Raw genomic sequence first — 14,573 nt, forward strand, 5'->3', positions numbered from 1 at the left:
TACAAGTTTTCTTTATATGCAGTTGACATTGTTAATTTATAGTTTCTATCCCATAGTTGCTGCCATTTTTCTAATTCTATTGTATTTTTGCCCGTGCTATCATCGTCTCCTTCACTTGTTCTTCTTCTAATGTAATACCAAATAAGTAGCTATACAGTTCCTGATGAGACAGAAGAGAGAAGAGAAGAGAGAAGACGTAGCATAGACATATGTCAGGAGTCTCCAAAATTGCCAACTTTAAGATCTGTGGACTCAACTTTAAGATCTGTGAACTCCTGTAATTCCTTAGCCACCAATGCTGGCTGAGGAATTTTGGCAGTTGAAGTCCACAAGTCTTAAATTGCCACATTTGGAAACCTCTGACATATGGCAATCTTAAATCTGCCCTCAAGTTGGAGGAAAATGATTAATTTTCTGCTTAAAAGCATTTTTGTCTCTTTTCTCTAGGAAAAGAGACACTTCCAGCTGTAACCCTTATATTTTCCATAACTCTCAATCAATGCAAGCAGCAAAAAGGTTGCTTATTTTCTCATTTTGTTGAGGGCAAGGGGTTTTTGGAACCTTCCTAGGCTGAAAAATAAAGGTTATCTGCCCAAGATCTCCGTGGACATTTACATTTGTACAGTACCTGTTGGTGTATTATACATCTTCTGGTCACCATTTAAACACAGTGAATATTACATTCACTACCTTTGCTTACAGAGCAATATTTAAATTTCCAAGAAACCTATCATTAGAAATGGTAGCTCCTGTGCCACTCTTTTTCCCTTTCTATAACTTTGCTCTGCTCTGCCCCACCCATATCACTACAGTTGATATGGCCTCTAAATGCTAGTTTCGTTCAAAAACATTACTTTATTCTAAATAATTAGTCATTAGTTTACATGAAAAGGAATGTGCAGATTTTTTCTTTAAAAAAAAGATAAACAAACCCAAGGGTTGTATAAAGGAATTTTCATTAGACTGTGCTGATTTTTCTTATGTGCATCCTATAAAATGCATCCAAGCACTGATGCGGTAGGATGAATGTTGCTTATGTACCCAAACAGAGATAATGGTCTTTGTGAAGGTTAAATAAACAAATATAATGTTAAATAATTGTTACATATTGTGAATTCTTTTGAATGCAGCTGCACTTGAACTGCTTGTGCAAGGTCTATTTTATCTATTTCTTTCTGCTTATCTAGCATTTGACCTACATGCATGGTCTCCCACAGAAGCTTCCTGAAAATATTGCAAGTCATTTCAGAATAAAATGTTTGCAGGAGGGACCCATTTAAATGTTCTTTAAATCATTTGCTTATAAAGATTTCCCAGATTAACTTGGTATCATCTTTACTTAACAGATTAATTACTCTGTAGTTAGCTATTAAACTAGCAATTAAATATTTGTCTTCATGATATACTCCTTGGCAAATGAATTAATTAGCACTGAATGTTGAGAAATGGCTGCTAAATAGCAGGCATTATGTTGTAACAGAATAGAGTAATTACATTTCATTACGACTATTATTAATTTGATTAACTGAATAAATGTCAAGTATTTCCTCAACTCCTACTCCAAGCTGTATCATACTGTTTGAGAATCAGATACAAAAGTAAGATGCACTCACTATCTCAGTACAATTGCTAAATTATCGTGTCTGGAGTTAATCACAGCGCAAGACGATGAAACACTCATCTTCAGAACTAAATTATAACAGTTATCATCATCATCATGCTATCTTCAATGCTGTCATTAGGCCAAATAGTAAAAAATGCTATGAAAAAAGATTGACAATTTTTAAAAAAATACTATCAGGCATGGATATATTAATTATTACCAACATTTTGTCTTTGATGGAAGTTGAAGCACTGTTAATTAATACTTTCCCATATAGATAGAAGAGCTCCAGGATTTCCATTCTATATGTAACCAAGCAATAAACATGATTACAAAGGCTTTTGGATTATTGGACTCTGAATTTCAAAAACTTAACATGTAAGTATTTTTTTATTCTACAGTTTACTTAGAGTAAAATCATTTTCTCAAAAATCATAAAGTTAGGTTTACCGTGCAAAAAAAATCATAAGCTTAGTTGTTATTGTTTCAGAATATAGTACAGTGCCTGCAAATGTAATTGTTTCATCTTCACCTTAATTAACTTTTAGTCAAAGTCAGAATAAAATATGAAGCATAACATGGTGATGATTGTTATCACCATAATTTTTTTAATGGAGGATTAGAAACAAACAAAAGAGAAACAAAACAAAAAAGAAAAACCATCAGCTTCCCTAGCTGAACAGAGGAAATTTCTCCACGAGAGGAAGAGGCTTTCTTGGACTGAAGTCCCATATATACAATATAATTATTTATTTCCAATAAAAAAATGTAACTCATTGGGGTAGAGGCAGTGTCCAAATTCAAAAGAAGTATCTTGGCTTTTAAGAAGAGATTGGATAAGGGTATAGGGTCTCCTGTCTTGAGCAAGGGATTGGACTAGAAGACCTCCAAGTTCCCTTCCAACTCTGTTATTTTGTTATTCTGTTAGCTGCACAGTCAAATGCCCTTCCCTTTTTATGTGTGTGGCAAAAATTGAGTGCTCACGTAACAAGGAACAGGCCTTCAATTGTATGGGATTGGTTACCTTCTTGATTTCCACCCCCTGTCCCAAATACAATTGGAAATAGGCAACACTGACCAAGGTAAAATTGCCTTTTAATCATTCTCAACTTCTGGTATCCTATAAGACAGATCCATGTTCTTTACCTGACAATAGTATAGAAGAAATTTGTCATCATCTTCTCCATGATATATTTCCCAATTGAGACCATATTGTGAAGTTATTTTCTATTTTAATTAGACAGGTGAAAAACATAAATAAAAACAATATTCCTGATCAATTCCTGTTCTTAGTTATCTACAGGCAGTATTCTGGCGTTCTTGCTGGGGAAGATTTTTTTTCTCCCAAATAAAATAACATTAAAATATGAGGTATATGTATTGAGTTTAATCAACATAAAACTATAGAAATATAATACATGTTTATGGTACTTCTTTCAATTACAGTGTATGTATGAATGGATGTATATAGTATTCCTATATATTTGTTCTATACAAATATTTATTTGTGTTTGCTTGCTTGCTTTTTAAAATAAAATGTAATTCTTATTTTCGTGGATGTATCATTTCAGGATAAAAGCTGAACTGGCTCAGGCAACCAAAGCTTTTCAGCATGAAAAAGAACGGTATGACAAAAATCTGAAAAACCAGCAGAAGGTAGGGTTTTGGTTATTTCTGTTAATACTAGTGTTGCAAATTGGGCCTACCTTCATTACCAATTCTGTCAAGACCTTCAACAAGCTAATACCTTCTGGGAGACCCAAAATAAAATTATACTTAATAAGTAATGCAATCGATTAAATATTTTTGAAGTTGGTAGCATTCAAGGCAAACAAAGAAACACTTGACATTTAATAGTTAAAATTAACAGTCATACAGAACTCCAAGGCAATTAATAATCCATGGGGAATTTGATACATTGACTTCAGTGAGAGATAAGACCTGCAGTGAACTCATAGAAAAGTATGGATCACTTTTGTGGAGTCTGCAGAATATTCAGTTATTATTATCAAGTAAATAAAAGGAAAAAGATGCAAAAACATCTTGCCCTAGCAAAGGGTGGGAAAAAAGTTTAAGGCATCTTGTTATAGCAGAGAACAAGACGTTTATAACATGCAGCATTCATAAAAACCTACACACTATAAGTTACACTTTTGTACAGATACCACCTCTCTTGGGAAGGGAGAATAAAATAGAAAGAAGGTTACATTCCTGTGGGGCAAAAGGGAAGAATGATGATTACTCAACCAAATTTGTCATAGGTGTTCTGTACAGTCATTAACATACTAAACGCATGCGCGCGGCGGTGGCCCCAGGCACGCGGCGATCTGATTGGCCGAGCAAGCCGCACTGATTGGCCGCTCACAGAATCTCCGATTGGTGGAAACTAATCGCGGGAGATTCAAAGTGTTGTCATTGGCAGCGGTCGCGCGGCCAAGAATAAAAGCCGCCGCTTTTCCCCTTTTGAGCCGAGCCGATCTCGGAGACCAAAGAACGAATAAAGAGCTGAACCAAGTCACTGGCTCCGATCTCTTCTTCCTTGCGACGGACACGACACTGGCGACGAGGATGGGATGCCAACACTGATCCCCGTCATCCACGTGTCCTAAGGAAGCGCGACCGACGAGATGGCCAGCATCGTACCACCCGCACCCTTTAACCCAGCTACCGAGGATTGGGAATCATACACTGACCGATTCCTGATGTTCCTCAAAAGTAGCAATCTAAAGGATGCAAACGGGCAGAAGAAAAGAGCGGTTTTCCTCACGCACTGCGGGCCGCAGTGTTCCAAATGGCGAAAGCCCTCGCAAAGCCAGAGGACGTTAAAACAATGGACTGGGCCATCTCGAACCATTGCTCCGAAACCACTATGCTCCCAGTGCCCACCTCATCCAGCGGCACGACTTCTACCGACGAGACCAACGAGCGGGCGAGAGCATCAGCAATTTCGTGGCGATCTGCGAACCTCGGAGGCATGTGTGGTTTCACAGACATGGACGAGGCCCTCCGAGACCGCGGCGTCCTAGGACTCAGAGATCCAGTCCTCCAGAGCCGACTGATGGCCAAAGGCGCATCGCTCTGGCCGGCGTTCGCAGACGCCACCGCCGCCCGAGGCAACCCGGAAGTCAGCGGCCTGAATGTGGAGACCCGACCTCGGGACCGAAACGCGACCACCGAGGCAGGCACGGCCACCGAAATGCGTTCCGAAGCAAAGCCGCCGAGAGACCACCACACACCATGGCGACCTCGACTCCGCCTCCGACACCACCGACAGAGAAGAAGACGTGCACCGACTCCAGATGGACCAAGATCGGCGTGATCGACGGGATCGTAAGTCGAGAAACCGTGCGCCGGTCGCGGGGCGACCACCCTCGATCGGTGCGGTTTTTGATGCAATATGCCGGCACTGCGACAAGAGAGGCCACATCGCCAGAGTCTGCTGACTCAAAAGAACCACAGTCCACGGCGGCGAGCGACTATGACCGGAGGCAAGATGGCACCCCCCCGGCCCAGGGACCGCCAAGCCGAAAGCCGAGGAAGCCAAGATGGACGGGGACGACAAGACGGCGGAAACCGACGGAGAGAAACCCACCAGACGGTCGCCATTGGCCACTCCTCCAACCCAGACGCCCGGAAAGTTTACGTGGAGGTGGGCATCGAGGCGAGCCATGCAAAATGGAGGTGGACTCCAGGTCCTACCTCTCCATGGTTGCATGGCGGGAAATCAAGTGCCTGGTGCCCGCCATCAGCAGAGGAGGTCTGGAAAGCCAAAGCCTGATCATCAAGGACTACCAAGGCAATCGCATACTGGTAGTCGGGATAGAAGCAAATTCGAGGTAACCTTCAAGGGCGGACAGCAAGGCTTCCCCTGACGATCGTGGACCGAGACCGCCCCTAGCCTTTTGGGACTTCAGTGGTTCGCGCCGCTCGGGATCGAAGTGACGGGAATCGACCACATCGGGAGGCCGATTGGGAAGAACAGCTTGCGAGGACTTCCAGGAAGTGTTCGACGGCACCCTAGGCAAGTACCGAGGGCCCCTATTTCATTCAGCCTATACCCCAGCGTCCCCCCCATTCGTTTAAAACCGTGGCGAGTACCATTCGCACTACAACCAAAGATTGATGAGCAAATAGACAAGCTCGTCGGGCAAGGGGTTCTTGAGCCAATCGACCACGCCAGGTGGGAGACCCCCATAGTCACCCCCGTCAAGCCCGATGGGTCGGTGAGGATCTGTGGGGACTATAAGGCCACCCTCAATTGTGCCTTGCAGCAAAGCGCCTACCCCGTCCTAGTGGTACAGCACCTCCTACACTCACTGGGGGAGGCAAGGTCTTTGCGGCTCGACCTGGCACAAGCCTATCAGCAGCCACCGGTCGACGCGAAATGGCCGAGGCGCAAACCATAGTCACCCACCGGGGCTTTCCGTTGTAAGAGACTCCAGTTTGGAGTCAGCGTGGCCCCGGAATATTCCAGAGCCTCATGGAGAGACTCCTGCAAGGAATCAAGGGGGTGGTGCCCTATTTCGACGATGTACTGGTGTCGAACAACCAACCAAAAAGAGCTAGAGGGTCGCCTGAGGGAGGTCCTAACGAAATTTCAGAATGCGGGGCTGAAGGTTAAAAAAAATGCCACTTATACACCGAAAGGGTCGAGTTCCTGGGTACCTCCTAGACCGGCACGGAATTCACTCAACCGAGGAAAAATCAGAGCAATCAAGGAAGCCCCAGACCGAAGAATAAAATGGAGTTACAGGCTTTTCTAGGACTGCTTAATTTTTACAATGTCTTCCTGCCCCAGAAAGCGACCGCAGTGGAGCCTTTGCATAGGCTCCTGGACAAGGCGGCTCCGTGGACTTGGGGAAAACGCGAGGAAGCCGCCTTCAACAAAACCAAGGACCTGCTCACCTCGGATGCCATTCTCATCAATACAACGAAACCCTACGCTAGCTGTCACATGCGGCGCATCACCTTTCGGCGTCGGCGCCGTCCTCAGCCACACTCTCCCGATGGAAAAGAAGCACCCATCGCCTTCTTCATGAACCCTCACCAAACCGGAAAGGAATTACAGCCAGCTGGACAAAGAGGCCTGGTCATCATCGCGGCCGTCAAAAAGTTCCACGAATACATCTACGGCCGGAATTTCACCATCGTCACCGACCACAAGCCGCTACTGGGAATCTTAGCAGGGAACAGGGCCACCCCGAACATTCTATCCCCTAGGATGACAAGGTGGTCTGAATTCCTTGCCGCCTACAGCTACCGGCTCACACACCGACCGGGTAAGACAATTACCCACGCAGACGCCCTGAGTCGCACGCCGCTACCAGACTTCGACACCGACCCAGCACCCACGACGACCACCTCAGCATAGAGACTTTGCCTGATCTACCCATAACCGCGTCAGACATTGCCGGAAACTAATAAAGACAAACGTCTGGTGCGGGTATTGCATTGGGTAGAGAAGGGTGGCAGCGTGCAACAGATGCCAGGAAACCAGACCCAGCCCCCCGCCCCAATCCTGGAATGGGAAACCCCTAGGGGACCATGGTCCAGGATCCACATAGATTTTGCCGGACCCACAAAAGGCCATACCTTCCTCATCACGGTGAGCGCTTACTCCAACTGGTTGGAGGTAAGCAACATGAGAACTACCACAACGGAGGCCGTTACAAAGAACTCAGCAAGCTGTTCGCAACCCACGGCCTCCCAGGCGTCCCCGTCGTATCCGACAACGCGCCCCAATTTACCTCGCTAGAATTTGAAAAATTCCTAGCGGAGCGAGGTCGACACGCGTGACAGCGCCCGGCACATCCGGCGAGCGGAGGGCGGAGCGGATGGTTCAATTACAAAAAAACAATCCAGAAAATAGAAAACGGGAAATCAAGAAAAATAAATAAAATGCTCTTGATACAACACATAACCCCGAACACAACAACTAACAAAAGCCCGGCAGAACTATTAATGGGGAGGAAATTAAGGTCCCCATTAGACAGACTGCACCCACATACAACCCAGAAAACCCCCAAACTCCTCAAGCAAAGACCGAACATTTAAACCAGGCGACACAGTATACGCATAGGAACCTTACCGGGGACCCACTTTGGATACCAGCAACCATAACACAAGTGACAGGTCCCGCTCGTACCAGTTACAGACAACCGACCAGGACGAGCATGGAAGCGACACATCAACCAATTAAGGTCAAGAATAACCACGGGAAACACAACCGACACGCAAACAGACACAAACACATTCCCAGAAAAGAAAGGGACCCCCAACACAAACCAAGAGGGGAGGGAAGACCCCAAGAACCAACCCACACCAGAAAGAAACCAGGAATACTCACCTACAAGAAGCCAGCTCAAGCCTCACCAAGAAGAAACAGCCAGGCCAGCTCAACCAGCCCAGAAAGACCAGGCGGGAGCAACGACTACCGCAGCTCAACCAGCCCTGGTAGACCGGGAGGGAGCTGCGCACGCAAAGGCCCGGCTCACCATTCCAGGCGGTTCCATCAACGGGGCAGAGAGAACACAGAACTCCGACCGAACCGGCCGGGAGCCAAGCACCAACTAACCTGCGCAGGTCAAGTAGGCAAGTGCGTAGCCCCGCCTTACCACGGGACTACGCACGAGGACCAGACCAAGAGGGGAGGGGTGTTCTGTACAGTCATTAACATACTCGTAAACGCCGTGACGGCGATTGGCCCAGACGCGGCGATCTGATTGGCCGAGCGAGCCGCACTGATTGGCCCGCTGCGGATCTCCGCGATTGGTGGAAACTAATCGCGGGAGATTCAAAGTGTTGTCATTGGTCCGCGTCGCTGCGGCAAAGAATAAAAGCCCCGCTTTTCCCTTTTGAGCCGAGCCGATCTCGGAGACCAAAGAACGAATAAAGAGCTGAACCAAGTCACTGGCTCCGATCTCTTCTTCCTTGCGACGGACACGACAATAGGTATACTGAAAGCTGGTGTAGTAAGAAAAGAGGTATTGATTGTCATGATCTCTCCTGGAAGGAAAGGGAAATTTGAGTCTGTGGATACCTCTTCCTATTGCCTTTAACTCATTATCAGTCACTGAATTCCTAATTCTTTAAGTTCAAGCATGTCTGGTCATGAGGAAGAACAAGAAGGAAGACTTTAAAGGTTGAAAGAGAGCAACCCCCAAAGAACTGAGAAGGAAAATACAGTACTAGAAAGATAGAGAAAAGTTATATTTAAAAATATTTCAATATAACATTAAAATTACAAAAAATACATATTAATTAAGGAAAATTAGAAACTTAAAAAGGTCATATTATAGCACATGCAAGGAATAGAATTTGGTATCTGGACTGGTGAATGGCTACTTTAAGTGTCAAAGAATTCACAAGACATATCAATTTTTTTTTGTATCTGCCATTTTTTTTGCTACACTCCAATAATCAGCTGTGCAAATGTGGGAGGGATAAAAGAATGTTTTTAACAGTCTTAGCTAACAATTGTTTGGATAGATCATTCTTGGATCCTTTTTAAAGTCTTGAGCTTCCTATCTTTGACTAGAGTAAAAAACTGAGACAAACTAGTGGAGCCAGTTAGGGAAGATAAAGCGACTAGGTAGCATTTGTTTAGCACTACTTATAGCTGCATTCATTTAGATAGCCTTCACTTGTTATAATTTCTAATAAAGCTTGGAAACCAATGTGAATTAGATAGTGTATTTATGCAGTTGGTAGACTGTGGTAAATATTCTTGACTTTCTAATAAAGATTTTTTTCCCTTTAACTCAGGAACTACAAGTGATGCTAGAAAAACACAAAGTCCAAAATGAAGCATGGCTCAAAGCCAGAGCTGAGGAGAATGACAAGGAAAAAGAGGAACTCTTCAAACTGAGAGTAAATATTTACAAAACTCGAGAGAAGGGTAGAGACTGGCAAGTTTCCCAACATTTCCTTATCCTCTTTCCCTTGAGTTGCTTTTGATGTTCGACATAAAACAACTCCCTGGAACAAAATTTCAGCCCTGTAAGATAAATATAGTACCCATGTTTCAAAACTAAAACCAGTTTGATAAAGTTGCTGCATTTGCTGGAGCTTGGGAAAGTTAAGATAAATAGCGTTTTCAGAAATAATATTTTTCTTTCTGTTCAGTGACTTTGAACAGGACTCTTAGTGCCTTCTAGATTAAATAATTTTGGCCAAATTGCAATGGTATCCTTGAAGGATCTATTAAGACAACACTCAGAAAATCTCTGCTCCTATGGAAGTTGTAGCGTGTACTCCTACATTAAAAAGAGCTTTGTTTTAGTCTAAACCACAAATTTTGGTGAGAGTGGGGTGAGAGAAAGAGATTTGGTATTTTCTGAGTAATATATTCAACAATAATATTGTTTATATCATTTTTATGATTTCACTATTGTTAAGCAGTGTTGCAATCTGGCCAGAACACATTCAGTTATTGGACAGCTAAAATATTTAAATACATGGATATTCACTAGGGGAATATTAAATTGCCAATTTGTTCCATTCGTGTATTGAGTTGGCCTAGGGAATCTATTTTGGATGCAAACTGGAAGAGTGGAGCAAAATATTCCACTCCTTTTTAATTATACAGCTTTAAAGTAGTTTTCCCGAGTTTGATTCCAGGGGTGGACATGAAGTGAGCAGAGAGAAAAGATCTTAAAACTATATCATGCCCTATGGAAAGCTGTCAGTTGAGTCTGTGAAAGTACATCTCAGCCCTAGTTTATAAGTGAAAAGATTTTAAAATTTAATATACATCTAGTAGTCCCAAATTTCAAGTATAACCCTAAGTCTATTTTCCATTTTTGCCTTTCCTAAATACAATATCAATTTTTCATCATAACAATAAAAGTGTATCACAAACAATTATTACATTTTAAAGTAAAGATGATCTACCACAGCTTAAGCCTTAATAAAATTCTCAAACCTCATTTTCCTCTCACCAGAATCACTTCTAGCTGCACCACAATATTTCAATTCCATGTAAATCAGCAGCAACGCTTCCTGCCATTTTGAAGTTAAACTCTGAAAAGCCTTAGTGCTTTCCTTCTTTAAAACAACAACACTCCAAAAAAAAAAAAGAATCCTAGGGTCATGTATGTTTGACATGGCCTTGCCTAATGTTGCCCTGCTTTCCTTCTCCCCCAAAGTACATGATCTTTTTAGTACCCACTACTTTTCCAAAGTTATAATACCTTGGTTTGGTGTGGACTGCATGTTTATTTATTAAAAACAACAAATATTGTGTTATACTTTTTTATCACATAGCTACTGAGCAGCAATTGCATCTCAGAAAAATGGAGCTAACATACAAAAGGATTCAAATAATCAGAATATATCTTGTGTCACTCCTCCTGCTTTTCCTCTTCCCATTCCAGTAGTTTTATTGTCCACATAATTTTATCACCCAGGAAAATCATTAATGTCTACATTAATCTTTTTTCCTAGTATTGGGGTGCAGTCCTGTGTTAGTAAAGTTAGTTAATTAATCTGGAAGACTGCAACTGAGATCAGTAACAATAATTTTTCATAAAATTATTTAGTTAAAACACACTCGCTTGTCGTGTAACTGGTGATTTATGTTTTTCAACTAACTATTGTCAAGCTGATCAAACATAAATCAGCTTTGAAAGAGACAGACAATGGAGTTCAACTAAGTGCAAGATCCTTATTTTTTGTCCCCATGTGAAGAAGTGATGCAAAAATAATAATATAATAATAATATAATGATGATTCTCATATCTCTAGATCTAATTAAGCAGCATTAAATTGTTTTCAGAGCATAATTTTCTATAACTTCCAGTTTTTAATATGTATATGTGTGTCTTATGTGCACATACATTTTTTTCTGTGAAATGTTTCAAGCCAACAACTGATTTTCATTGGAGCAATAAATAGCATTTATTTCTCTGTAAGTCCAATTTAATTACCAATTTTTAGTTCTAAAAATTCCCATGGTGAGCATTCACTTCTGGAAAAATCATATACAAAGCAAATAAAATCTCTTGCGCCATCCACTGCCTCAACTAGCTAAATGAAACAGTAGATGGAGCAAGGCAATTTTTTAGGCTAATGCTCTATATGTGCATACTATACTGGTCAACTTAAAACTCTGGTGAATATTAAACTAATTCCATACTTTAACATTACAGAAAAATCTGTTACAGTTTTCTCTTTGTTATTACAAATCCTTTGTTCTGGGGGTTGAAGCACCAGGCTAGAAACCACAAGACTGTATTTCTAGTTCCACCTTAGGTGTGAAAATGACTGAGTGACTTTGTCAGTCACTCTCTCTCAGTCCAACCCAAAAGATCTGGTGATTTAGTGGCTTAATGATGCTGGAGATGATTTCTGCTCCTGTGGTTCGAGTCCTAGTGCTGAGTATTGGAGTGAGCTCCTGTCATTTGCCTCAGCTTCTGCCCACCTAACACTTTGAGAGCATGTTCTATGCGAATAGATTAAATAGGTACCATTTCGGTGGGGGAAATGACCTGATCTATTTCATATTATGTGTTTTGGTTGCTTGCTTTTTTCTTTCTTTCACACATTATACAAATTAAGCCGTTGTGGTTAGTAAAGTAGAGTTTATGGCTGAATGGAGGGAAGAGGCAAATCTTTTGGTATCCAGAGCCTACATTAGAGCTGGATGAAGGTCACAGTAGATGAAACACTGATGCAAATCAAGAAAGCTTTGGCAAATATGTGAGCAGATCTGTGAATGTTTTTTCCCATAATTTCAGGGAGGGAAGGAACTTGAGAGTCCTTAAATTGCTATACATATTTCAGAGCATCCAAATTATAGTTTTCATGCATTTTGTTTTTCAACCAAGACAAAATAAAGACAATAGTCCAAGGTGGATCATACAAAAGGAGTTTGGAAGTTTCCCATCACCAATTGTCATCTTAACCAAATGAATGATGGTTTATGTAACAAATCATGATTAAAATGAGTCATTGCTTAACACAATGCAGTAAAAAAAAATTCTGAAGAAAAGCTTCACGTGATTTTATTTCCCTCTGGACAGGGTGGTTAGAGATTTTAAAACATGTATTTTACTTACCCAAAACAATAATTTGCTCATGAAGATTGTGTAACACCTGCTCAGATTCTGGAACCAAAAAACTTTATGAAAAGGCTCTGGAAGAGAGAGATGGTTATTTTTATGCTTTGCACTTGTCTTGTGGTTCAGAATTTTAATCTATTGTGCCTTCTGACTTTTCTCCAACAGGAAGCAATTCTTCAAGATCAGGAAAGGCTGAGAGATGAACAGCAAAGTGTTCAGCAGTGCAATCAGCAACTCATTTCTGTAATGCAACAACTCAAAGGAATGTGAATCATTTGCTGAATGAAGCCTGATCACACAACACAGTGTTGTTTCAAAAGGATGAGCTGTTATGTATACTGGGACAAAGATCCTGCTACACTACCAATTAAAGCTCGATCTTGCTGAGCTTCATTCAATCCTAGGATTCTGGTTCCATTGAATTCCCACTTGCTTTTAAATACATTATAAATTTTTGATACAGATATGTAAAAAAAACAAATATGTAGATGAGAGTGCCTGAGGTGTTGAATAATGAGTAGGATAAATATACTGAAATACCGCTTATGCGTTTTGTAAAAGTTTGGATCGTGTTATTTCCGTTCACAAGGCTAGAGGCACATGCAGCACACTTAAAAGGGGAAGGAAATTCAGTAGTTCAATCATGGCTTCCAGTTTGTCTTTCCTGCTGATGCTCCTATTTTTTCTTTTAAGATGTGTCTAAAGAATATGCTATCATTCTTTAATAGCCACATTTGTGATTATCAGAGTAATGGTAAGCAACATTTTGGCTTAGGGTAAAAAAAAAAAAAGGGATATTAGGGTTCAATTCTTAATAGTATATAACAACTCACTTCCCCTCCCCCATATATGACTATTCAGATGTCAATCCCATTGAGATATCTCTAATGCTGCAGAATTAGTAAATATATCCTTATTATTTTATCATCACATTGATCAACTGATGAAAACGTATTGCTTTCCTGTTTTGCAGCTGAAAGTTGAAATTAAAGATATAATGCTGTGACAAAATTTACCCGATAAACAAGTGGCTAAATGTGTCCTTCAGTCAGTCACCTCAACTTTCCTGTATCTGTAGTTCCTTCACTGGACTCATAGTGGCTTCACTCCAGCTTCAAAAATCTTCTAAACAGTGTAAAAGACGAACCCATAGATGAAGGAAAGATAAGGCTGGAGAATATTTCAAATTTAATCTCCACTTTAGAACATGAATGAATCATCTGTCTATAGCACCTTAAAGATGCAGCTTTGGCACTGCACAGCCTCACTATGGTGTTTGAATTGCTCAGAAGGGGTGGAATAGATACCTATCTCTTTTGGAATAAATGTCTTCCCCTTTCAACAACTAAAACATAAACACCCCCCCCCCAAAGTATTACTACTATCTTTTGTTTCTCCTCCTCCTCCTCCTCCTCCCCCTCCTCCTCCTCCTCCTCCTCCTCCTCCTCCTCCTCCTCTTTCTCCTCCTCCTCCTCTTTACTACTTCCTCTTTCTCCTTCTCCTCCTGCACCCTCTCCTCCTCCTCCTAGGATTTGATAAGATTGCTTGATTTACCTCAAATCTCAACATAAACATAATTTCAAAAAAAAAAAAAAAGAATGCCACCTCATCAGTATTCTATATTGAGCTCCAAAAAGCTATAGCTAGGAAGACTTTCCTTGGATATGTATGAATACACCAAATTCCAGCTAGCATGAAAAATGGTTGCCATAGCACTTAGCCCCCCTCCTTCTTTCTCTATCAAGCAGATCTCTATTCAGTTTTGGTTTTAGCATCATGTTGCTCAAATCCTGGGAAATCTCAGTATAAAATTGGCAAACAAAAAAAAAGCCAATATTTGCAGATAGTTTGAGCTACAACAGTTCATTTAGTAACTGTTCAAAGTTACAATGGCACTGAAAAAAGTGACT

At 41.5% G+C, this 14,573-nt stretch overlaps 2 protein-coding genes across 4 annotated transcripts in view; one reads left to right on the forward strand and one right to left on the reverse strand.

The window, feature by feature from the left end:
- LOC113416423 (kelch domain-containing protein 3-like) overlaps positions 1-13,203 on the forward strand; it is an 86,252-nt gene extending 73,049 nt beyond the window's left edge. For 2 of the 3 annotated variants that reach the window (XM_026674286.2, XM_087957949.1), the window contains 4 exons: positions 1,881-1,981; positions 3,175-3,259; positions 9,368-9,472; positions 12,829-13,203. In XM_026674286.2, coding sequence (XP_026530071.2) covers positions 1,881-1,981; positions 3,175-3,259; positions 9,368-9,472; positions 12,829-12,933 — 396 coding nt within the window. In that variant the 3' untranslated portion in view covers positions 12,934-13,203. Of the gene's footprint in view, positions 1-1,880; positions 1,982-3,174; positions 3,260-9,367; positions 9,515-12,828 lie in introns of all 3 variants that reach the window. The other variant, XM_087957948.1, reaches the window with a different exon arrangement.
- Positions 1-14,573, reverse strand: part of LOC113416405 (solute carrier family 71 member 2-like) — a 151,726-nt gene that overhangs the window by 124,754 nt on the left and 12,399 nt on the right. Inside the window, exon 2 of the mRNA XM_026674271.2 lies at positions 12,661-12,737. Within this exon, the coding sequence (XP_026530056.1) occupies positions 12,661-12,681 (21 nt within the window). The 5' untranslated portion in view covers positions 12,682-12,737. The remainder of the gene's footprint in view (positions 1-12,660; positions 12,738-14,573) is intronic.

Source organism: Notechis scutatus, chromosome 2 (genome assembly GCF_049901735.1).
Source record: "Notechis scutatus isolate UNSWTSFEM ecotype Mainland chromosome 2, rNotScu1.2, whole genome shotgun sequence".
Classification (NCBI taxonomy): domain Eukaryota; kingdom Metazoa; phylum Chordata; class Lepidosauria; order Squamata; family Elapidae; genus Notechis; species Notechis scutatus.